The sequence below is a fragment of the Eufriesea mexicana genome, unplaced genomic scaffold, assembly GCF_001483705.2.
Source record: "Eufriesea mexicana isolate 0111107269 unplaced genomic scaffold, ASM148370v2 scaffold630, whole genome shotgun sequence".
Lineage (NCBI taxonomy): Eukaryota > Metazoa > Arthropoda > Insecta > Hymenoptera > Apidae > Eufriesea > Eufriesea mexicana.
Genome location: NW_016908822.1, coordinates 527,563 through 553,722, shown reverse-complemented (window position 1 = coordinate 553,722; position 26,160 = coordinate 527,563). Strand labels below are relative to the sequence as shown.

Below are 26,160 nucleotides of genomic sequence, written 5' to 3'. Positions count from 1 at the left end.
GGTACAGTTGAAGCTTTTCTTATATTTTTCTAAACTCCATTTGGTGCTGCCATTTATTTTTTGCCATTTATGCTAAAATAAAAAAGAAAATCCCGCGTTCTTCGTTTCAATATGTCACATACATAGTATGGTTACTTCTAATTATCTAATTATTCTTTACCCAAGCTTCAAGATGACTGAGGTCCACCATTCGAGTACATAGGGTTAAGAAATTAATTACGAGCGAAGCACAGTGTCGAAAGCTAGAATTCTTCGTCGCTTCATCAGGCCCAGATTAATACGGTATAATCCCAAGCCCAAGAAACATGGCCAGTGAATGTAAAACCTGCGTCGTAACCCTCTCTCGTTTCCTCGGAAAAGTACGTGGGTTTAGAAGCGAAATTTGGGCCCAGGAACGGAGAAAACACAAAGACGGTGGAGCAGCGGGCCCCGTCGGGCATCGGCGCATGGTCGGCCATAAAACTCGATCTCTCAATAAATATAGGCGATCGCAGCGCGAAGTCGCAGGCGTGTATTCCTCGGAAAGGGGCGAGTGTCCCGCGAAGGGGCCGGCTCGGATCACCACGGGGTCCTGGATGAATTCAGGGATCGCTGATCGCCGGAGCTTTCCCTAGTCCGCAACCCCGCTGCGCGTTCCGTTTGCTCTAATTTTAATTAAACCCTTGCTACACAGGATTTCCGTGGTAATCGAGCAGCCAGGCCACGGCCATACTTCATTGGGACACGCTCGACGTGTAATTGCTCCGCGTTGCCCTTTATTCCGCCCCGCCAACATGGCTCGGCCAATTTTATTCCCGTCCGCGGTCCCGGTCCCGCGTATATCAAGCACCGGCCACGGGCGTACGTGTAATTTTCATTAATACGTGATTTATTCCGGCGACGCGTGATTTATGGAATTATATCGACGCCCGATAGCCGCGTCCTGCCACTCGGCCGCCTTCGCGATCTTGCTCGTTACGTCGCGCGCTGCTCACCTCTCCATTATCGCGCTCCTTTCCAGGGAACCTCGCAAACCGATTCCCCGAGTCCCTTCGTGAGCACGTCGTTTCGCATTCGAGATTGCGCCATGGTAGATCATCGAAGATTATCCAGTTCCCCGATCGATCTCACTCATCCGCTCTCATCCCATCCAACTACCGTTCCCTTGCTCGAGAAAGTCATAAAGGGTTGCTTCGGGAATATCCCGCGCATCCGTGCTTCTATCGTTCTATCCTTCCGATATGGAATACCAAGTATTCCGAAGCTGAAACATCGCTGTTCCTCGATTCTCGATTTTCTCCGGGGAATTTCGCGAAAAGTTTACCGATTCGATAAAAATAAGTTAAATATAGCGGAGTATTTTGTTTCATCGAGTATATATGTGCGAGAACGAAGACGAAAATAAAGACGGTTCTACCTGGAGTATAGAAACCGTATACGACCACTCGCAGCGAGTGATGAGGTACCAGTGGTCCGACTAGATAGGACGGCGTGCACGCGCGTTCTCGTAGCGAAAGGGTTAATACGACTGGATGGAAGAGGACGAACATAACTCGAGTGCCGAGAGATATTAGTCAGCCTACCGAAAAATTTCTAATCGGTGCAGGATGAACGGGTGGCTGGGAAGCGGAGGTGTCGGTGGCCGGTTCGAGGAACGAGCCTCCCGCAAAATACGTTGACCCCGCCCTCTTTTATTTTCCAGCACCGGGGCCCCGGCCACGCTCACATTTATTTTTCCCCATGGAACTCTCTCGCTCCCTCTAGCTCTCTCCTGCTCTCCGGCGCGGCCAGTTAGCAGCGACGGGCGGTTTGCCGGTAAGGTCCGGTAACGTTTGTTACCATTGCTCGTTTAAATAATCTCGAAACATGCATCCGCGGGACGGAGCGGCCGACTCGTGGATGGCTTTACGATCGACCCTCGTCGTTAATTAAGAGCTTGTAATTATTTAGTGGAGACGCTAGCGCCCCCCCGCCGGCATCGAAGCGGTCCCGCTCCCTTGGCAGGCTTGATTTACATTCCTGCGAAGAATGCGAAAGGCCTCGCCTTCCTTTGCTCTATTTTCTTCCTTTTTCTTCTCCTTTTCCACCACCATCCCCCTTCCCCTGTGTCCCGTCTGCTTGTCCTCTTCCACAGTCGTCTCCACTCCTGTCGATGAACCGTCACCGCAAGAACGATGCCCCCTGTCTGCCTCTTGGAAATCCTCAAGAATTTCCGCGAAAATTCCCCTCTCGAAACGAGGATCTCGTCATTGTCGCGATGTACAGATTTTTCGAAGGATAGGGTGAAAATTTAGTGGAAAAATTGGAAGATCGGTGTAGAAGGAGAGCGAAAGGGGGTCGAATTGGAGGACGCACGAGTCGGAGGAATCGGGACCACCTGCGAAAGGCACGTACGAACGTTGGGCAGGCCCGGCGTGGACGAGAACGACACCAAACGAATGGCGTTCGCGTAAATCGCGGGGTACGCGAGCCACGGAGATAAATCAGCCGGGACGCCGGGTGAAATCGACGGAAACACGATTCGGCGCGATCAAAGGACCCTCTACAAATTGAAACAAATCAGCCGGCTAATAATAATTAATCCGCGGGCCGCATTAATTATCGAATGCCGCCCGACGTCCACCTCCTCCGTTCCCCCACGCCGCTCGCGACCGCGCGCGCGCACGAAATCCTCTCGCGGGCCCACGCGGGGCCCGGCACGAGAACACGCGCGCATTTTTGCGCGACCACGGGCCAGGCGTATGCGATAATGCGGCCCGGAACGCCGCGATACCGAATGTTGAGCTCTCAATTATGCCCGCAGAGTTATGACGCGCCCTGCCAACCCCTCGACCCCCTTTGTATCTGCCTAACAAAGTGGCCGGGGTAGAGGCGGGATAGCCCCGGGTCAGGCCGATCGCGTCTTCATTAACGGCTATTAATTGTCAAAATGTGCCACATAATTCAGCGCGTGCGAACCGACCCGCTCTGGGCCCGTCGACCCAGGCTTTGTGTTTAAGCTTAACGCGGTCAATTGATTTCTAATGGGAACGGGCCCGAGGCCAGGGCCCCTTCCAGAGTTCACTCGTTCGTGAGGTTCACGGTGTGCCAGAGGTGGATGAAGATGGTGGTCGGGAGATAGGCAGGTTGGCTTTCTTTTTGGTTACGGGGGTGGATGCAAAGTTGCTAGATTGGAAGGTGGTAATAAAATCGAATATTTTCTATTCCCTGTTTTATAATAATTTTAATTAAAAAACACGCTTCATCTCGACCTCGTGCACAGTTGGTGTAAAATCTTGGCATACGATTACCTCACTTAAAAAGTTTCCTTTCGCTTTAACACTAGGTTTACGGACGGTTTAAGGACACCTGTCAAATTGACAGGTAAAGGAAAAATTAGTTTAATTAAAAACAATTATATACTATATTAACAGTCTAAATATAAGTTAACTAAATCTGTCACAATCGTATAATTGGAGCAACCCTTTCGTCAAATTGACGGGTTCCGTAAATCTAGCGTTAAAACGCTGATCCAACGCTTCAATCACCGTCTATTTTGTCAAGAATAATTCATTTTATTATAACATCGATAAATCATTCTTTTCAAATCGTTCACCTAAACCATTTAGAAATCACCTAAGAAATCGCACAAATGAGTGTATATGTAACACCAAAACTTAGATCTTTCTATTCAAAATACTAATCGCAAATCTTCTTCCGTCTATCCTCTTCGCCTACAATATCGTGTGACACCAGGAAATCGTGTATCACTGGTGAGGAAAGACGCGTAGATAGGAGCAATGTAAACAAGCCCGGTTAAGTTGCTCAATTTTCGCTGACGTTTTTCTGTTTCAGCTGCGTGTTATTCTTCGCACGAAGTTCGACGCGTGACCGTTAATATTCGTTCACGTTTCTCTGTCCAGACAGGTCGAGACTAGTCAGTTCCGTGTTATTCTTCGTCGCGTTCAGACGATACGGCTCGAAGTGTGACCGTGCGACTTTGCTGGTGGATGATGGCACGTGGCGCCGGAGCTTGGCGATTTAAGTAAAGGTAAGAGAAAGATTCAGGTATAGCTAAGTAAGGGGTTAATCGAGAGGGGTCGAAACGAATGCGTCTCCTTCGAGAACCGTGAATAACGCGCGAATATCGGAAACATCCCCAAAACTCTGTCATGACTGCCCACGGGGCACCAGCTCCTGCGCATCTTCCGCTAGAACGCGTGCATTGAAACGCGTCGGGGCACGCAAAGGCCTGCGACACAGTTGCACGGGTCGGTAACGAGAAGAAAGAGAGCTGGCTCGATGATTTCCCGATTCGATGACCGTGTATCCGACGCGACGTAATCGCGGGGCGTTTCGGATGACGCGATTACACGGGCCTGTAACTCCGAGGAGCGAGCCGACCCCTCGCGCCCACCCTGCCGTGCGAGCCGCTGGAAAAACCGCGTAATGACAGCGTCCGCCAGCAACAACGTCCCTCGAAGGTAATTCAACAGCCGGGAACGCTGCGCGTTGCTCTTTAGTTCGGTATCTCACGCGAGAAACCGAGGGAAAAAGCCTTGCGGCCAGACCAAGGGGGTGGCCCGAGGAACGCCGGGGTAGGTCTCCAGCGGAGCTGGCACGCGGCTTAATTGGCCTGATACGACCGATTCGATGCTCGACGAGCCTCTGCACCCGCCTGCGACTCCGCCACGGATAAAAGTAATAACTTAAGCCAAAGGTCAGAGGGCGAACTTATCGCGGCGGTGAACGGGACGGGGAAAATCCGGGGTTGACGGTGTTTAGGCAGGCGTACCAATGGCGGACACCGACACTGTTGGAGGAACGACCGTCTGGTGTAGACCGAGGGTGGTTTTGTGCTAATTGGTAATCGAGATGCAAGTTACTCGTGGATTTTATGTCTACGTTTAAGAGGGTGGTTTTTGGAATTTAGGAAATAGGAATAGGGTCTTTGTTTCTGTATTCTTGTAGGATTGTAGAAGTTAGTACAGTATTGTAATTTGTCTATGGAAAGTTATGAAAGTTACTCGTGGATTTTATGCCTCTGTTTAAGAGGGTGCTTTTTGGAATTTAGGAAATTGGAATAGGGTCTTTGTTTCTCTAGTCTTATATGATTGTAGGAGTTAGTATAGTACTGTAATTTTCTATGGAAAGTTTGCAAGTTACACGTGGATTTTATGTGTCCGTTTAACACTAGGTTTACGGACGCTATCTTTATACCTATTTGTAAGGACAACTGTCAAATTGATAGGTAAAGGAAAAATTAGTTTAATTAAAAACAATTATATATTATATTAACAATCTTAATGTAAGTTAACTAAATCTGTTACCATCGTATAATTCGAGCAACCCTTCCGCCAAATTCACGGGTTCCGTAAATCTAGTGTTAAGAGGGTGGTTTTTGGAATTTCGGAAATAGGAATAGGGTCTTCGTTTCTGTACTCTTATAGGATTCTAGGAGTTAATATAGTGCTGTAATTTGTCTATGGAAAGAGGGGGTGTATTTAAAATTTCGAAGTACATCGTTCTTTGTCGATAAAAATAATGGTTCTAAAATTTAGGAAATGGATATTGCTATAGAGTTATAGGTGTAAGTACGGTGCTGTTTGTCGATAAAGAGAGAAGCAGATATTAAGGGAAAGGGTGGTCTTGATATTTAAAAACAAATATTGTTATAAGATTGTAGGGGTGAGTATGGTGCTGTTGATTATTGATGAAAAGAAGGGGTGGATTTAGAATTTAAAAGTATATTGTTGTTTATCGACAGTGATAGAAAGTGGTTCTAAAATTTAAAAATGGATATTGTTACAGAGTTGTAGGTGTAAGTATAGTGTTATTTGTCTATAAAAGGAGAAGCAGATATTAAGGGAAAGGGTGGTCTTGATATTTAAAAAATAAATATTGTTATGAGATCTTGGGGGTCAGTATGGTGCTGTTGATTATCGATGAAAAGAAGGGGTGGATTTAGAATTTAAAAGTATATTGTTGTTTATCGACAGTGATAGAAGGTGGTTCTAAAATTTAAAAATGGATATTGTTACAGAGTTGTGGGTGTAAATATAATGTTATTTGTCTATAAAAGGAGAAGCAGATATTAAGGGAAAGGGTGGTCTTGATATTTAAAAAATAAATATTGTTATGAGATCTTGGGGGTCAGTATGGCGCTGTTAATTATTGGTGAAAAGAGGAGGTGGATTTGGAATTTGCAAACTGAGAGGAGAATCTTTGTTTATCTATTCTTATATCATTATAGGTATAAGTATAGTGTTATTGCTCAACGATAAAGAGAGAAGCATGGATTAAAAGAAAGGGTGTTTTTAATATTTAAAAAATAAATATTATTATGAAGTTGTAGTAGTAAATATGGTGTGCTGTTCGTGAATAAAGAGAGGGGATATCTTATAAAATTTAAAAACTGGGAGGATATTCGTTTCGCCATTCTTATATCATTGTAGGCCTAAGTATAGCGTTGTTCGTCGATAAAGAGGAGGGTTGGTTTTAAATTTAAAAAATGAATAAGTAAGTACAGTGTCATTTGTGGATAAACAGAGAGCGTGTTCTCGAAATTAAAAGAAACGGGAATCGTTACAGGGTTGCAGGTGTAAGTACGACGTTATTCGTGAACGAAGGGAGGGGGTAGACGGGGGGTGGCGAGTCGAAAATTCGCATTGAGGAGAAAATCACAGCGTTGGCTATTAGTCGCGATACACTTCGTTCCTCTTAAATATACCGTAATCGGGACGAAAAATCATCGTTCCCGGTGTATCGTGACGTGTGTGTGAACCGTTTGCGTGCCCAGTTACATCTCAATGAGCGCCGCCGCGAAGTCAAGAGCCGAGGAATTATTCTTGCGACCCTGCCGCCCCGATTTTCCCTCGCTGGTATAAACAAATTATCCGTTAAACGCGATTAAGCGGCTTAGCATACGCCGGGAATTTATCATTGGTCGAGACATTCGGACTTTCACGAAACTTTATTGCCATCGAAGGGGTTGAACTTTCGTGCCTCGATTCTCACCATTTTCTCTACGAACACGCGTTCCTCATCGCAATTCCTAAGCTTCGCGAGAATCGGTATAACCTCGAATTTGCAAAGAAAGGTTCAAAATCATCGTCATCCACGAGTGTCATTGACATGAGAGTACAAAAAAGGACATTTATATATAAATCATCACTTCGCAAAATTTATTTAGAAAAATCACGAAATATTCCTAAATTTCCTTAATTTTCTAAACATTTGCAATCATTCGATACTCGATATATCCCCGATCGAGAATAAGATCGATTTTCTAAATATTCGAGATATCAACTACATTTTTTCCCGTATAAAATCCCAAAGCACACAAGGATCGATATAATTTGGTATTTGCAAGAAAGAACGGGGAATGATGGTGATTGATGCTCGATGGGAACGAGGAAAAGCACGCTCGGTTCCAAACGATCGTCCCGGGAAATTTGTTTACAAGAAACGCGAGATTGTAACGCGTTTCCCCCTTTGTCCGAGACGCGGGATCATCGGATCGGAAAATCATCATCCGTCGTTTCCTGCAATTACGATCTCCTGCACAAAAGCGTTCGCGTGCGTTTCAGCCGCTCAGTCATCGTGTGTCGGGAAATCATCATCCGTCATTTTTTCCACCGCTTCTCCGTTTCTTGCTCTCTTTCTCCCTCGGCGCCGCGCCATCGTCCCTCGCGCTGTCCTCGTCGCACTCGCGTGCGTGCCGGGTGCCTGCGTGCGGATCGCATTTCGATGCGCGTTCACCGGGGGTTGAACGGTATCGCTCTGTTCCGGATAGAAAGGCAAATGGGCTTTTTCTTCGTTTAATCCGCTCCTTTTCCTGACTTCGCGCTTATTTACCCTCCAGGCTCGTTACTCTACCACTGACCACTTTCATGCTAGTTTCGTCGTGGTTTACGGCAGATCTACGGAATAAGGAGCAATTCAAGAGTGGCTAGGAAGCGTCGGAATACCTCTCGCGTCGCTATGAACCGTGTACTACACGACAAAAAGGGTGCTTTGTTCGCTGTGCACGATTCCACCTCTCACGCTTTTCAAATTCATAGCTTTAAACACACCCTGTCATATATCTACTACGAACCACGTGTTTAACGAAATTTATTAATGCCAATTCCTATTTTTATACTTTTCATTTTAAATTCCGCGCTCGATGTTATCCCTTTTGTCACGTGACTACGTGATTTCTCCTTTAATACATATATAATTGATTGTGATTAAGTGTTCGATATTTATTCTTATTTAATTTTCTTTAAGATTCTTCCTTTCTTTTCTTTTTTCACTCATCTGTCATTTGACAGGTCGTGTTAGGTTTAGAAATAATTTAATTATCGCGAAATGAAAAGTGGAAACTTATTTTCCTCTTTTTCCTGGCACCTGGAATTGTTTAAAATTCGGAAAATCGGGTTAATTCCTCTAGTTTATGAATGATTTATATGGTAGTATCTTTATTTTACATCATTTTACATTAAATAACACTGCCCCGTTTCGTTTGATCCCAGTATATCCTGTTCACTCTTTTCCTCACAGGCTGCAATGCAATTATATTCGTAGACGTGACATTTTCAGTCAACAACGAAGTTTCACATATACTTCATACTTGCAATTGCGTAAGAGAAAGTGGACCCATTTATTCACTCCTTTACACGCGATAAAATTCTATTTATACGTGTGACATTTTCAACAACGAAAACTCGTGTGACCGATCTCTACGATTGCATCAAAGACGAAGGTACCCATTACCTTGTGGCCAATCAGATCCACGTTCCTTCCGATTACCAACTTGTCGGGCTCATACAGGATGTTCCAAAATGTCTCCCCTCTTGCACAGAAAATTCACATTCCCTCGTCGAAACTTCAAAATTATTTTTCAAAAGAATACTTTCGTGATTTCTCTCGCAAGTTCCTTAAGAAATTTGATCCTCGTCTGACATCGGAGATTATGGAATCTCTACGCTACGATAGTAAGGATATAATTTTGAAACAGCCTGTAGTGGATATGGCAAAGCACCATAGTCGTTGGAGCGTTTTACTCTATCCGATGGATCCGACGAAAGAACGTGGAAGTGTCTGAAAGTACCGCGAAGACGAATCGCTGGATCGAATTGTCCGGTGTGAACGAAGACACGCTGGCAGAGAGGCCATTGTTCGGCCAGGAAGAATTATGATAGAGGTCCTAAATAAATTAAGTCGCGCCCACGTCCGTCCAGCAGCTGCGTATACCGGGCCAGCCTGGATTAATCTAAAAGGACTGCGAATATTCGAGAAGGGTTAATCACGAATGGAAACCGCGCACGGGGTATCGGAAGGTTAACTAGACTGGATAATCGCGAATGTCCACTGAAAAATGTACGTCCGTCGCGAGCTAGAGGGAAAAGGGTGCGTTGGCTCGGCCGAAGGGGATGATGATTGCGTAAACGTGACACGTAGAACGAAGCTGACGGGCCTGGCGTGACCGGCGAGTGTTGGGTGTGGACACGAGGAGATAAACCAACACCGAGGGTGCAAGTACTGTGTCTGAAATTACGCACTAGTATCAAGTGGAAAAACAGGAATTTTATGAATCCTCCCTTGGAATATTCAATCCCTCCTGATCATTGCTCATTTACTATTATCTCACTCAGCTTTTACACGTTTCTTTGTTTCTTTGTAATTTGCATATTTTGGAACGAAGGTATTTCCAAAAACAGCCCTATTTTCCGATTATTATCTTTATTATAGTCTTAATTAATTTACTCGATACGAATATCGATCAAGGGTTATAAATTTAAATGTCTTCTTTCAGAAAATTTAGGGTGATATCAATGTTCGAAATATGTAGAATAGTAATATTAGTCTGGAAATTGAGTGGGGGTAGTTGACACTAAACCTAGAATGATCGAATGCTAATGGGCGAAGAAATAAAGTAAGGGAAACTTTAGAAAAATGGAACTCGAGGAGATATTGAAAAATTGATTGTGTCTATGTTACAAGAGAAATTGCAGAGCAAGTGAGCAAAGTTGACTAAGTTGAATGCAAAGTTTTGAACTAAGGGTGTAAATAGGAGCATTTAGATCATGGTAGGTTTAGAGTTATGGGTTGAAATAGACGATAAAAGTACCTGATGGAAGCCAAGGTAACTTTCTATGCTGTGAGTGGCGAAGAACACTTCCCCGTCGCAGGTAAGAATCAGAAGGAACCCGTTCAGCGCCTGTAACAGACGAATTATTTTGCGAATATTACTATGAATTCTCATGAACTACGGAAAGAAAAAGTATAAGTGAATACAATATTAAAGAGTTAATATCGAATGAATATTCCCTTTTGTTGGTTTTATTTTACAACTACAACAACATTTCTCAAGATAAAAATAATTTCTCGTTTCTTCTGTAATAAAAAATTCTTCAACACCCCAATAGAGGAGTTAGAAAGTTTAGAATTCATGATAATATTAATTTACGTTGAAAAAAGATACTGGGACGGAAAATAATATTAATGTACGTCGAAAAGGGGGTGCTGGAGCGAAAAATAATATTAACTTATGCTGTAAAAGGGGTGCTGGGACGAAAAGGTATTCTTTTTGCAATAAAAAATCCCCAAATTTTCTCGTTAATATTAATTTACATTGAAAAATGTATACTAGAACGGAAAGTACAATAATATTAATCTATGTTGAAAAGGGGGTGCTGGAGCGGAAAGTAATATTAACTTATCTTTAAAAAGGGGTACTGGGACGAAAAGGTATTCCTTTTGCAATAAAAAATCCCCAAATTTTCTCGTTAATATTAATTTACATTGAAAAATGGATACTAGCTATGACAGAAAGTAATATTAATCTACATTGAAAGGGGGTGCTGAGACAGAAAGGTATTCCTTTTACAATAATAAAAAAGTCCCCAAATTTTCTCGGCAATATTAATTTACGTTGAAAGGGGGGAGGGGCTGAGATGGATAGGTATTCCTTTTGCAATAATTAAAAAATCCAAAAATTTTCACGCTAATATTAATTTGCGTCGAGAAAACAATCCTGGGACGGGTTTACATTGGAAAGGGGGTGGTGGGCCGGGAAGGTATTCCTTTCGGAAAACGAGGGATCGCGAGTGGAGCGAAAACGTCGAGGAAAGTTTTCCCATTTATCGACGTGCCAATGGTGGTGGCTTTCGAATACCAAAACGAGCTGGAAACTCGAACGGCCGTATCGAAGCCCGAAATATCCGTCCTAGTTTAAACGGTCGGGGGCTAGAACGGCGCGGGGGAGTCGGTCGTTTAAAGTACTCGTCTGCCCGCCCGTTTCCGAGCTAAATGTGTATTGTTTTGTTTTATTTCCACCCGTTGCCGTAGGTGCCCGTGCCAGGCACGTCGGACGGGTTTCATTGGTCGGAAATATGAAGAGAGACTTGTACCTGAGACCGCGTCGCATCGACCTGTGGCCGATTTTTCTTTTACTTGCACTCCCGAGCAATTTCTCCATCATGGGAAAATGGACGCTTTTATTTTCTCCACGGTAGTGATTGAGTTTGATCTTGATGGGAGGGTTGGAATTCGATGCTTGGGGGTTGCAAGGTTTTAATAGGGGTGCGTTCGAATTGAATATTTGGGATTAGAAAGCTTGAAAATTGAATGTAAGAAAAGTAGATATTTTTCAATTAAAAGGTTTGGAATTCTATGCTTGAGAGCCAAAAAATTTCAATAGGAAGGTATTCGAATTGTATACTTGCGATTAGAAAGCTTGTAAGCTAAGATAATATTAAAATAGCAATTTTTCGAGTCGAAAGCTTCCAAATTCGAGGTCAGAAGTGCGAGAGCTTTCAAATTTTTAGGTTACAAATTGGTAGCATTCAAATCCAACGTTTAAAATTAGAAGGTTAGAAATGAAAAGCTTCCAAGTTCAATACTTTACTTCGAATCTTAAACTTGCGAATTTTAAGCTTTTGAATTCGACATTTGAGAATCGAAAACTCCAAAATTCCAAATTTGAGAACACAAACCTCCTAAACTCATTGTTTAATTCATAATCCACCATCCATAGTCGCAAAATTCAAAGCTTGAAAAGTTGATAACTCGAAAGCTTAAAAGCAATGACCCCCAATTCCAATCTTTCACATTTTGAAAGCTCGACGATTAGAAGACGAGCTATACTACTCCAAAAAATAAAATAAAAATTCTGAATAATAAATTTTGGGGGAAAACGAAAGGGTCGCAAGCTCGCAGAAATTGGCGAAGATCCATGGAGAGAGTAGAGACACCATAACACAGAGTGCCGGGGGATGGCTATCGAAGCGATCGCATGCGCGACGGATGCTGCGATTTGATTGGTTGATCCGGAGGGTGGGTTTCTCTCTCGCGTCAATACGGATCCGCGCGGAGGGTGAGTTTCCCCGAGCTTCAATCGAGCCCCTGTACCACGAATATAAGCTAGTAATAGGATTTTCTCGCCGCCTGCCTACGTTCCTTCCCTTCGAAATGGCCGACATGGCCATTTCTGTAAACCGCGCCATTCCCCATGGGACTCCATCTAATCGGCGCGATTGCGTTCCACCTTCGATCGTCCTCCAAACTCCTCTACCGACATAACGTTATAACAAACAGAAAATTAACAATATCGACCAACCCCTTTGGTATCTCACGAATTTTCCATACTTACACAACTCCAGTGATTCCTTCGAAAATACCAATTTTCCGAACACCTTTCCTCAAAATTAACATCCCCTTAGTTAAAAACTGGAAAATAGGAATTAATTTAGAAAATAATCTTTCGTACACCAGTATAATTTATTATACAGTTCTTTAATGACAATTTTATGGGTGAGGAGTTTAATAACTTCGAGTCGAGGTATTTATCGACAAAATCGCGAATTTGGTAGTTTTAAAATCTTTTAATTATTTATTAACCCTTTGCACTCGAGAGGTAACTCTCAGTCACCATTTAATCAGATTCTGAAGATCGACGTTAATTAATATATCAAATTTAAAATTACCTAAAGATGTGTGCAATGTCGAAGAAAAATAATTCTACGTCTTAATTTGCATATGATTTCTCATTTACGATTTTAAAATTATCGTCGACTCTATGACAGAAAGTCTTCGAATTACTATTTTTCTGTAACGAAAAAGTCGTCGAGTGCAAAGGGTTAAATTATTTAAATAAATTTCCAATTTTTGTTTCGTGTCATACTTACTAAAGGGGTTGAATAACACTAATTTTCTCCCCATTATAAATAACCTCCCTTTCCCTCGGCCAATAAAAAAATCAAATAAGGAAAGGAAGGAGGAAGAAAGAAAGATGAAGAATGTATAAGAGTAGAAGGAAAGAGCGATCCATTTCTCGTATCCATTACTCGAGATTAAATTCACGGTTGACACGATCCAGGAAGAGCAGCGAAGGGTGAAAACGAGAGAGGACAAGGGACCAGAAAGAAAATCGATGGATTTTTATTTCTCGCGTGTGCTGACCGGCAGCGAATCAGTCGCGTGCCGAGTGTGCGAGTACTCGCGTGTTCCGTCCAAGCGTGAACTTCTAATACCCCTTCATCCTCACCTTGACTCTCGTGTATTAGCGGGTCGCCAATAATACTTCACGCACGAAATCTTTCCATTTTCTTCGCTCATGCAACTAGAAGTCACGGGCACGGACACGGGCCGTGGCACGATCGGCCGGTATGCAGATCCTGAGAGTAACCTCAATCGCAATTACAGCTCTCTCGATACTCTCTGTTTGCCCACCCTCCCTCCTTGCAACCCCCCAGATTATCGTTTCATTTTTCCATTTGCTTGTTTCTTCGTTGTTATTAACACGTACGTTGTTAACACGTTACACCGTGTAGGTTACATAATTTAGGTCTCGTTTAGGGCCCCTAGGGGTGATTCCATTGGTCTTATTTTCATCCGAATTTTCATCGCATTTTTCATGCGAATATCAAGTTTCGAATTCGATTTTAGCAAAATTTGTTGGGTATCTTTGAATAAAAGGAAGGCTTCTGGATTTCGCGTGGTATATTCGAGATGGGAATTTTTGTGATTGCCAGGCACTGAATTGGAGTCTTGAGGAATCGAGAGGTTAATAATTGTGGGGACATTTGGATTATGAAATTTGCGAAATGGGAATTTTTTTAATTGAAAGGTATCTAGTCAAAATTTTGCGAAATGGGGAGTCTTTGAATTGAAAATATTCCGGTTGAAAGTTAGCGAACTGAATTCTTTTGAAATTAGAAATCATAGTTCGAAAGTCTTCGAATTGAAATTTTGCTGAATAGAAAACTCTGGAAAATTGGAAATATTCGAATTAATAAATCTGCGAATTGAAATTTTGCGAAATAGGAACCCCGAAAAATTGTAAATATATGAATTAAAAAATTTGTTGTATAGAAGCCCTTAAAAATTGGAAATATTCGAATGAAAAAATTTGCGAACCGAAATTTTGCAACATAGGAACCTCCAAAAATTGGAAAAATACTCAAGAAATTTGCAAATAGAAATTTTGCAATATAGGACCTCCTGAAAATTGGAAAAAATGCTCAAGAAATTTGCAAATCGAAATTTTGCAATATAGGACCTCCAAAAAATTGGAAAAAATGCTCAAGAAATTTGCAAATCGAAATTTTGCAATATAGGAACCCTATAGATAAAATTCCAAATATTGGAGTTAAGTAATTTGCGAATAGAAATTTTGCGAAACAAAAAATCGGCAAAACGAAAGCCTCGGAAATCGAACATTGCTTCATCGATCATTCCCCGCTTCTAAATTCGCCTGATTTGGCACGAAGCAAAGTAAAGGCAACGGAAGACAAATGTAGCTAAAAACAAACGTAAATCTCAGGCGAGTGGAAGGAAAAATGCTAAGAAGCTGATATACGTATCCGATTAGATCGTGGCTGGAAAAATTGGAAGCGAGTTACGTGTGCGGAAACTTAAGAGCAGCTTAGTCGAAATAATAAAGGAACTATAAATTCTGACTGTGAAGTGGCACGCGAGTTGCGCGCTATCAATCCGCGAGAGCTTGCGAAGTGGCGATCAAAAGAAACGTGATATCCCGACCTGCGTTAACGTTTTATCCTCATTTTTTCCTCTGCTGAATTTTTCCTTCTCCATTTCCCTTTTCTTCGACACCTTCTCTTACCTTCTTTGTCTCTCGGCTTCGTAGATCCATCCCTAATGACCCAACCAATCGATCGGCAAATTTAATATTCGCGAATCGAACAGCCACGTGCAATCTCGTGACATGTCGCACATCGTAACGTGCAAGCCTGGTAAATAGAATTTTCAGGAAAAGTTTTATGCCGTATTATCTGTTTAATATTAAACGGCAATTTGTATTTCTTCTACTCTCTCCTCGTTGCAGATATCTATGGGGGGACAACGTCTGCCTCCATAAATTAGACAGTGTGATAAAAGTTACTATTAATTGCGGTATTATTCTTCTTAATTCGCGTAAAACTTAATGAATCCGCGCGGCGGTGCAGAGGCATTGTATATAAATCAGATAATCGACACACGGTTTCTCTCTCCTTTTTCTCGCAACGCGCCGTGGAATTTCATTAATACAAATAGAACGAAACCTTTATTCCGGGCAGATTGCGTCTGTTGCTGCTAAATGCAATTACAGCGCGATTTAATTAACACATAATTCATTACGCGCCGGTAATTAACCCGTTCCTATATGGCACAGTACATAAATCAGCGGGGTAAATACACACGCGGGATCCTCTTCCTTGTGGATTTTATATAAATGATATCTAGTACGAGCGATGAATTACATATGAGTCAGCGAAAAACGTTTCTCGGTTTACAATGTATATTTATTACGGCTGCAAAAAGCGGCTACTTCTTTCCATCTGGCTTCCTTCCATGAGAAACAAAGTCGCAACTCGGGGTGCTTCCAGTCCCGTCGCTTTCCGATTCAACGTCCTTCAAAATTTTTTTATCCAATTTCCAGAATTTTTCATTCGAACGATTTTTAATCCCGACATTATAGATTCCAGGCTTTTAATTAACCCGTTAACCCCTGGACTTTAACGCCTTGTAATTACCGTGAAAATCGGAACCATTTACTGCATCCGCATCGAAAGCCCGCAATTAGAAAACTTTCGATCGTAGCCCTCTACCTGTAATTGCATTTTCGAATTGAACATTTACAATTCGAAAGCTTCTGTATCGCAGACCTCGAACTATGGTATTTCCAAATCGAAATAAGACCGAACATATCGCGAAGACAATATAGTGCAAACAGGAAGAAAATTCCAAGATTATATCGGTAAAATTAGGAGAGAATTCGGTGATATATCTATCGTAGATACGGGCCGCGGTGGCGCTAGTGAGTTAAGCGAAAAATCGCCTTAAGTCTAGCGGAACGCTCACTCGCGAAGCCTCTAATTATATTATCTTTAAATCCAAAGCTTTTATATTTTGTACTTCTAATTATAATACTCCAGCAACTCGAAAATTGTAAATTCAAAGCCTCTTAAATCGCAAGTAAGTTCGAGCATAAAATATACCCAACTCGTCGAATAGAATATCTCGAGTTTAAAAGTCTTCAACTCCGAATCATTCCAGTAGAACTCCCACGATTAAGATACTTCGGAATTCATCAGGGCCGCAATAAAACATTTCCAGGTCGCGCAATTCTATAGGAGGGAGGCGCGAAGGTCTAATCGCGTTCTATCTACAGTGAAATTCAAAACACCTCGAGCAACACAGCCCGGCAGAGCGGAAGAATCTGTCTGGTCTGGTTTGGCGTGTCAGGCTGAAAGGGGTGCATGGCCCATCAGTCTGGACAGCTTCACCAGCTGCAACTTTGTCGTTCGTGCGTACGCCGCCGATAACGGCCTCTCCTTCGTCACGGCGCACGAACGCGACGGAGCAATAATTTTATGAATTTATCGCTTTCCACGTGTTCCGCCGGCGGCGCTCGTGATTGCTTTCCGGATTTCGTTAATTAAGTCGTCCCTTACGACAAACATCGTCGTTCAATGGGCCGCTTAATTGCCCGTACGTTAATGAGCTACGTCTTAACTAACTCCCGTCGTAAAATCGGCTCGCGTTATTGAGAGCTAGCCTTAATCGCGTCTAGCTGCGAGGCACACGCGGGACATACCCGAAGAGAGAACGCTCATCGAGATCGACTTTATTCTCCATGCATAACTACCCTATCGCCGGTCTCTCCGTTATAAATCTTCGAATTTCAGCCGACGTTTAACGAGATCGACTGCAATAACGAAGGCTAATTACGTATCGTAGTCCTCCAGCTTTTCTACATTTTTTTCCTCCATTTTATCGCTCAAATAAATCAAACAGGGCGAGGGAGGTGTTGCCAAAAAGGTGTCGCGTTTTTTCATATTTTTCCTTTCCAAAATTCTCGAAATTAAGAAAGGTGGCTGATTCGTGCCGTCACTTGTCAAATTGACAACGATGGAAGAAATTAGTTGGAGAAATTTTTCGAAATAAATAAATCAAACAGGGCGAGGGAGGTGTTACCAAAAAGGTGTCGTGTTTCTTGATACTTCTCCCTCCCCAAAATTCTCGAAATTAAGAAAGGTGGCTGATTCGTGCCACTACTTGTCAAATTGACAACGATGGAAGAAATTCGTAGGAGAAATTTTTCGAAATAAATAAATCAAACAGGGCGAGGGAGGTGTTACCAAAAAGGTGTCGCGTTTTTTCATATTTTTCCTTTCCAAAATTCTCGAAATTAAGGAAGGTGGCTGATTCGTGCCGTCACTTGTCAAATTGACAACGATGGAAGAAATTAGTTGGAAAAATTTTTCGAAATGGCAGGCAATGACGACGTCACCGATCATCCGAAATCAGGCAGGCTGGGAAAGTGTCCGCCGCAAATGTCCGAATGATAAGACGCAAGAAATAATAATAAGTACGATAATGGCCGGCGCGATGGGTTTCATGCTCGGGCGTAATTAATTATGGACACCGGAGGGGCTGCTCGGGGGCGCGTTCGCGAAACTAATACTCGCGAGGCACCAGGACCTCGTTGCACGAGGGAAAAAATCCTGTCGCCATTTTTTCCATCTTTTTTCCTCGCGTCCCGCCCGAGCAAGATGGCTAGACGGCGAGCTTCCGGGAAACGTCCGCCGGCGAAAGTCGCTCGACGACGTTTTATGCCCGCGAATGATTAATCGCATCTGCATCTATCCGCAGCGAGGACGCTCTTCGGTATCGTTCCGCGTCTCGCCGATTTTCGTCCCTCGGTTAACGCCTCCATCGTCGCGCGAGTTTCCAGTTTCCAAGCTGTCACGAAATTTTCACTCTGTCGCGTGACCTATCCCGTTTTCCTTCGAATTTTTAATAATAGAGACAGATGCTGACTCGTCTCGTTGAACTAATTTCACCCCTTACGTATTTATTGCACTTGCAATAAAATTATACAAGGGTGCAGAATTTAGAGGAATTTTATTCGCGTTCAGGATCGTTAAGTATGTTTCTGTGGTTCAGGATGAATTAGATTTGTCATTATAACGCGAGGGGTTGAACAATTGTATACCGATGACCATTATTGGTGTCATTATAGAAACGAACCCCAGTTGCTTGATTCGATATTTGGAATATTCTTCTAGAGGATGTTGAGTTGAATAGAGCAACAAATAAATAGATATATCAGTAAAAACATTTTAGATTCTTTAGAAGAAGAAACAGTTTATAATTAGACGGTTTGACAGTGACTTGACAGTGTTTAGCTGTTCGGTCTCGATTTTGAGACTGGATTCCTGTAAAATCAATTCAAAACCAAGTCAATAATTGATATCTCGAGCGATAATGGATCTGTCCTTTGTCGTTCTAGAATTGCTATAGAATATTAATCATCATTGAACACAATAATCCAACTACAGTGCGCTGTTGGTGGATGTGCCAAGTGCCGTACTGTCAATTGTAAATATCTGTAGCCATAACTGACCTATACATTTCTTGTTTTAGAGTTGTTGTGGAACTTAAATCATCAGTGAACAAATTACTCCAACGGCTACAGTACTGTGTTGTCAATTGTTAATATCTCGAGCGACAATGGATATGTGTTTTGTCATTCTAGAATTGTTAAGGAATTTAAATCATCATTGAACTCTAACTCTAACCTAAGCGAGAACCCACGCGAGTGTTCCTAGATGTCCAGAATAGTGTGTATCGCGTCGCTGATTCCAAGAAAACAAATAAGCGAATAAATTGGAGGAAGGGGGTGAAAGGGAGGGGGCAAAAATTGGAGTTGGATTGGCAGAAAGTAGAGCCAGGGAATCTGGTCGATGAGGAGATCCATGGCGAGTGTCTGGTCGGCGTGGACGCGAGGGTAAGAGCGAATGCTGGCGATACGTAAGGCGCAAAAGGGGGTGGTATCTAAGGGAGGAAAGGAGCACGCGATCAATACGGGAAGGACTAGCGGTGCCAGACCAAGGCGAGCCCCGTCGACCACCAACCTAACCTCATATCATCCCATCCCATGCACCCACCTAACCTACACTTACCTTTGACTCAGCCCGTGTCTCACTGACTCACTACACTTTGCCGATCGCCCCGTTTTCCCTTGCGCCCGGCTTCCGGTTATCAGTCTTAACCGCCGTTGCGCTATGAAGGAACGCAATCACGGGCCAGAAATTGCTGTTGCGACGCCGCTACCCCTGCGGAAGGGGTTCGATGTTTCTTCAAAACAATCCGTTTGTCGTTTCGATAATCACTCGCCTCGAGAATTATTTACTCGATTATACGAGGAACGAACGGTTGATGGTTCTGCTTTCTAAGGGAGATCGCGACAGGTGCACGGGGTGACTCCGATGTCAATTTCGTGTCGGCTTTGTTTGACGTCGGGTTATCGTGGAGCTCGATTTTCGAAATTGGGGTGCCTCGGAGGAAGGGTTGCGAGCTGTTTCAGCCGATTACTTATTAACCGACGCTTGCGAATCATTACGAGGCTATATAGGAACCGGCTAATCCTTATATATTTAAGTCGACCATTTGCGAGCTCTCTATACCGGGTGGTGAGAAAATCTCGACTAATAATTTCGATAATAATTTACACGAATCGTTTCCGAATTCCGTGAATGGGGTGATTTATGAACGTCCATTACGAAATTAAAAGTCTCTAACGCTGGATATCGGTTTGTGAATTTTGTATACAGGGTGGTTCATTAATTTCTGCAGCGAAATTTTCTTTGAAATTAAAATTAATCGGTGGTTCGACAGATTAACTGAAATCTGTCGAAAGCTTTGGTTTCCATCAAATTTTGTTCCACCGATTAATTTTAATTCAAAGATCTAAATTCAGAAAATTTCACAGCAGAAATTAACGAACCACCCTGTATACAAAATTCACCCCTAAATTAAATCTTTGGAATTAAAATTAATCGATGGTTCGACAGATTAACTGAAATCTGTCAAAAGCTTTGGTTCCCATCAAATTTTGTTCCACCGATTAATTTTAATTCCAAAGATTTAATTTTAATTCAAAGATCTAAATTCAGAAAATTTCACAGCAGAAATTAACGAACCACCCTGTATACAAAATTCACCCCTAAATTAAATCTTTGGAATTAAAATTAATCGATGGTTCGACAGATTCACTGAAATCTGTCGAAAGCTCTGGTTCCCATCAAATTTTGTTCCACCGATTAATTTTAATTCCAAAGATTTAATTTGGGGATAGTAAGATTTCAGTTAACCTTTTCCCAGTAATTACGCAACTACCCCTAGGACGGTAAAAATTTATAGGTCGAAATTCCAAACTTTATCGTTTCTAAGTGATACAATTTTTCGTTACAGATCGAAGATCGGGATTTTCTCTTATTCCAAATAAAATGATTACTATTTTATACTAATTACGAGAACACCGACGTTACTTTTAGCCAGTCTGCTGGCATCGCGTATATGCATATACACGAGGCTCGCGGAATTGTAGTTCCTTCTACTATAACATTTAGAGTAGAATAAATGTGTAGGAACAAAATTGTATCCAGTATCCATCTTGGAAGCAGCGAGTGCTGCGAAAGGGCGCTCGGGGAAAATTACGTGATTTGAAACGAAATTGATCCGGTTACTCGGAATATTTCCACCTGGTAAATTACATTTGCAACATCTTTACCGATAACGATATGCAGCGCCATTCGCGATGCGCAATGCGGGGCCATTATCGAGGCAGCATCCGCCGGTTTCATGACAGGAACGCGGCCGATAGGAGAATAAAAGTCCGTTTAATCGTCGACAGGCTGCCACTTCCGCGCCTTTTTCTTCTCCGAGCTTCGACACCTGCTCCTGTCGAATCTCTCGGCTCCTTTTGCGCGACGGTTTCCGATCGCAAGTGCAGATTACCGGGCTATCTTGTTTGATTAATCGCGATATCGCTGCTCGTACCGGAGAACGAAACGCTCGCGATTTCGTACAATTTCCAGCGGCTTGTGACACCGTTTCGAGATCTTCATCGGAGATTGGTCGACATTGATAGAGTCCAGGTTTTATTCGGCAGGTTTTATCCGACATTTAGTAAAACGCGTAGCACTTTGTTCGACGCTGATCAAAGAAACAAAATTTTTAACAGCTTGCAACCCTCTGAGATTCTCATGGAAATTACTCGATAACTCGAATTTGCATCTAGAAATTATGAAAATTTGTAATTCCTCCACGAAAGAGATCTCTGACGTCTCGTGTCACATCAGTGAAACTTTGACATCTCATTGGTAGTGGACAATATTAAACACATAGAGAGACATAGGAAAAATTAAATTTTTAATTGGCAACATCCCTGTGAATTTTGCATTAAAATATTTGATTCAGAATTCTCAAAATTCCAAAATTCTCAATATTCCAATTACACGAAATTTGCATCCCGTTAAATAAGACATCTCGTTTGACACTGTAATATAAAACACTATTAGTAGAAAAATTCGAAAAGAATTTTCAATTTTTCGCCAATCAGCACTCAGTAGAGGTGTCTATCAAAAAATATCGCAAATTATTTTAGATCGTTCTTTCGATTTTCCACGATTTCCCTGAACTTTCGACGAAGAGTGTACCGTCTTACCCAACAGCGAAACGTGAAATACCTTCGAAGGGAAGGGCAGAAAAAGGAAGAAAAATATCAGCGAAATTTTGAAGTGCGGAGAACAGAGAGCAGCTGCGATGAATAACGAAGAGGGAGTGTTCCGGTGGTCGTTGAAAAGGGAAATCGTGATCGAAAGAGCGGCATCGGCGTCTGCTCCACGCGAGCGTTTCACCGTCGACTCGAACAGCAGATCCAAGCTCTTACTTGTTGCTGATGCTCGCATGTCTGCCCCTTCTGCCTCCTGGCTGGTTGCTCAACTTCGTCCTGCCTGTTTCCCTGTCGTTGCCCTCGCTCTCCTCGATTCTTCAAAACCGACCGCCCTTCGACATCCGTCGATCTCGGCGTTTCGCCAAACAACTCGCAGCATAATACTCCCTTTTATTCGCCTAACGACGTTACGCGATTACCACGCGAGACGAATTCGTGGCGCCAGCGCACACCGACGCGACCGTTTTATTTACTCGGAGACCCCGAGCTCTTACATAAAGCGGCAACGTAGATTTCTTACGTAACTCGTTAACGACAGAGCCGAGTTATTCCGGTCTAAGCCGAACAAAACTATGAAATCCAGCTTCGTTGGACCTCGACCTAACCGATAACTTCGTTTACTCACCCCACCCACGAGGCCCAGAGGTCCGGCAGCGTCGATTCGATTCGCGAATGACAGCGACTAGGGTAAAAGCGGAAAAATCGCGGGAAAAAACGGTTGGGTTAGGTTAGATTAGATTAGGTTAGGTTTCGAGAAAGACGGCAGTAAGGGTAAGAGCGAAAAAATCGCGGGGAAAACGGTAGGAAAAGGTTGGCAGAGGATTGGCAGGATCCAGGAGATGTAGGCGGCAATTGGAAGTCGGCTGGGACCAAGTGGCGTCCACGGTATAGTCTACGGGCAGAGAGAGGCAGCAGGAAGAAAAATAGCTCGGTTATGATTACGGGTTACCGGTGGCGGGGGTTGTTCCTGACCACGACCCTCTTTTACCGCTACTGCGGTGTGGCTGGCGTATTAATGCGATACACGATAGCCTGCTGGCTATTAAATAAAAAATATGAGAGCAAAATGGCTGCTTTCGCGGCGATACGTCACCGAGAGGCGTGATTTGTACCGAAGCCTGGGCTAAAAATCGCCTGCCCGATTCCACCGCCGCGCAACAAACCGCTCCCGGACCTCCGTGAATTTCGAACGCGTTTCACGGCTAATGTACAGGTTGCCGATTCACCACGATGAATTCTTAACGAGCGCCTCGCCGTGCGAACGATCGCCGATCGGGCCGAAACGATCGATTCTTTTCGGGAAAAGTTTCCACGGAGGAGGGTTGGCGAGAGCGATGGGACTGATGATAGGCCGAGCGTGGCGTGGAGAATCGGAAAGCACCTGGTTTTGGTGTGAAATAGGATGCCGGATGTAAAGTTTACGAGAACGCGCTTCGTACCGCGCGAAACTTTATCCGTTTAACCCTTCACTGTCTCGGCATAGTTCGGATATCGGCGTGTATGCTAATTCCTGCCACTGTTGCGTCGCGCATCGCACCGAGGCACCGAATTCAACCCTCGTTCCAAATAAATTTTGCGACCGAAAAATTCCCACCACTGTTCGAAATTCGACCAAACTTCGTATCTACGCCATTGTGGACATTTCGAGCTCGGAGTTGTGATTCCGTCGATGATATTAGAGATACCAATGACACCGGGATAGTTAGGTTCATCTCTGGATAACAGTTTAAAAAATTTGTGAGAATTTTTTGAAGTTCAACCCTTGGGATCCGATAGAGAGAATTGGAAATAAATTTATGGTCAGGGAACTGATATTATAGAACTGGTAACTGTTGCATAGATAGATAGGAAGCCGGGTAAAAATTAGAGTGGCTTTATTCTATAAACACTTATGGGAACATATTTGACAGGGTGCGTCTCTTCTCGACAACGGACCCAAGATTTTTGGGTTTTCTTCCACAAAGGGAAAAACTCTCCCACTATATCTAGATCCTTTTGATCTAGATAAATTGTCCATGTCATAAATTTCTTACGTCTATTCCGACAATAATGATACTTTAAGATTCGTTGACCCGAGTAGAAGCTTAATTCTTACGCCAGTGTGAAAATTTAGAGTCCACAGTTGAGATCTGAACAGTGAAATAACGATTGGAAGAATTGGCGAAAATTTCTGACGTTCAACCCTTTAGATGCTCTCTGACCATACTTTCTTGCACCAATTAATGTTTAACGAAGAGAGATCGTGTAACTATTCTAGGATTTTGCTGCTTCGGTAGACACACTTGCGACGTATACTTAAAAATAGTTTATTTTTGAACCAAAGTGGATCGTGATATGTAATGCAGATTTAGTTGAGAGGCTTCAGCCTGTCAGGTATACGAATCCACGATAGAGTATTACATAAAGCGTTATGTGAAAGTCTGACAATTTCTAAACTCCTTTCTAAGGCTCTCCTAGCTTGGGGTGTGCAATGTCTCTTAAGCATTTTGCTATACTTCTCTTGATCATTGTACAATAATCCCATTACCGTCAGAAATTAGTATTTTCTAAACCTCGTCAAGTGGGGTGTGTTTCTATCATTAATTCTCTCAAGCATACATTGAAACAACCATGAGAAATCTACTTGACGCTCCATATTCTGCCACTCGCTAGTTAAATCTGCACTCCCAACTATCTCTACAGAAAAGCCACAAATTTGTACGGGAAAAATAATTCCTGTGCGTTTGATGAAAGGATCGGAACCCCGAAGGCTCGTTACCACGAATTCTCGTGGACTATGCAACAAAGGGAACCGGTATTCAACTTCTTCCAAACGCAGACTCATCGATCGCATTAATCAGCCGCGCCGATAGCGATGCAACGTAGGAGGATGAGGGTAAAAGAAGCGGAGGAAGGAAGAAAAAGAAGGGCGCATCGTTCACCGGCGTTCGCGGTGTCAAGAAAAGTATGTTCGAGTTCTGCTAAAGGAAAGCTGAGAGAGGCGCGCTCTCTCCACGGGGGGCGCGTATCGTGCGCTTTGCTCGGGGTGATAATTTGCAAGAGATGGCAGAAATGGATTGGCAAAGTATGTTCCTCTGGCCGATTGAAAAATCCCCATCGCGGGCTAACCGTGAACACGTACGCGTGTTTTATTAGGTTATCCCGGCGACTTCAACCTGCGCCCAGCGCCTCTGATTAATACGGCCAAATGCCACGAGGTCCGCTCGTTCGAGGCAACGCGAACGTGGAATCCGGTTGTCTTCCGTTATCGTCCACGAACGAGGACAAACGCGGTGTTCCGAACGCGGAGGATCGGTGATCGGACAACATGGCGTCCGCCGGAGAACGACCGTGGCGCCCTCTGCGCCGCGTAACCTCGCCGCGGCACGCTTCAGAGCTTTCGCGACGAAGGAATTCGAGGTACTTCCCCCTAAATTACACGTTTGCGAAGCTTTCAAGCGGAGAAAGTTGGAACTTCGAAATTTCCATCTTCTTCGAAGCTCGAGACTTCCAATTTCGGCGGCATAAATCGAGCGAAAAAATGCGGTAAAAGAGCATTACGGTGATTAAACCGTCGCGTGACCCATTGAGCGCCACTATTAATAAGTAATTGTTCATCGAGATCGGTCGTAAAGATATCGGGTCTCGTTACATGCTCGACTCGTTTAATTCGCGAAAAATTCACGCGGCGGAGACACAGGGGCATCCCCTCGGCCGTTCCACGGATTTACGGGTTCACCTGGCCGGCTGAAACGCGCGGGAAGTGTCGGAAAAGGCGCGCTAACCGTCTCTAGCTAGGAAACCTTCGCACGAGTAATGCATCCGCGCGCGCGGTCGAGAAAATCGTAAGTATCCAGCGGGAAAGTATCCGCTTGCACGCTATCTGCGCGAGCCGCGGCGATCGCTATCTGCGAAATTGCCTTAAATATTCCAAGGGACTCGGTTTCGTCCGCGTAAATTATGCAACGATATGGTTTTTATCGTCCGGCAGCGCAGCCGCCCGCTTTCGATCGTCCCGGGCAATAATTCCCGATTAATCGAGCCGGAGAGGAGAGGAGAGGACGTTTCCCGCGTTTTCTACCCCGGCTGTTGCGCTCGGGGAGGTGACACGATAGACGAGCAAACGGGGAAGACGAACGGGCTTGTTGCTCGTCATAGATTCAAAGGACGAAGCCGAGTACGAGAGCCGAAGCAGCCCGGCGATGTCCTTCCGA

The 26,160-nt window shown here is 43.6% G+C and overlaps 1 protein-coding gene across 1 annotated transcript in view; it reads right to left on the bottom strand.

The window, feature by feature from the left end:
* The window catches only part of ss (aryl hydrocarbon receptor spineless), a 185,454-nt gene that overhangs the window by 10,175 nt on the left and 149,119 nt on the right, over positions 1-26,160 (bottom strand). Inside the window, exon 4 of the mRNA XM_017898446.1 lies at positions 10,073-10,162. Within this exon, the coding sequence (XP_017753935.1) occupies positions 10,073-10,162 (90 nt within the window). The remainder of the gene's footprint in view (positions 1-10,072; positions 10,163-26,160) is intronic.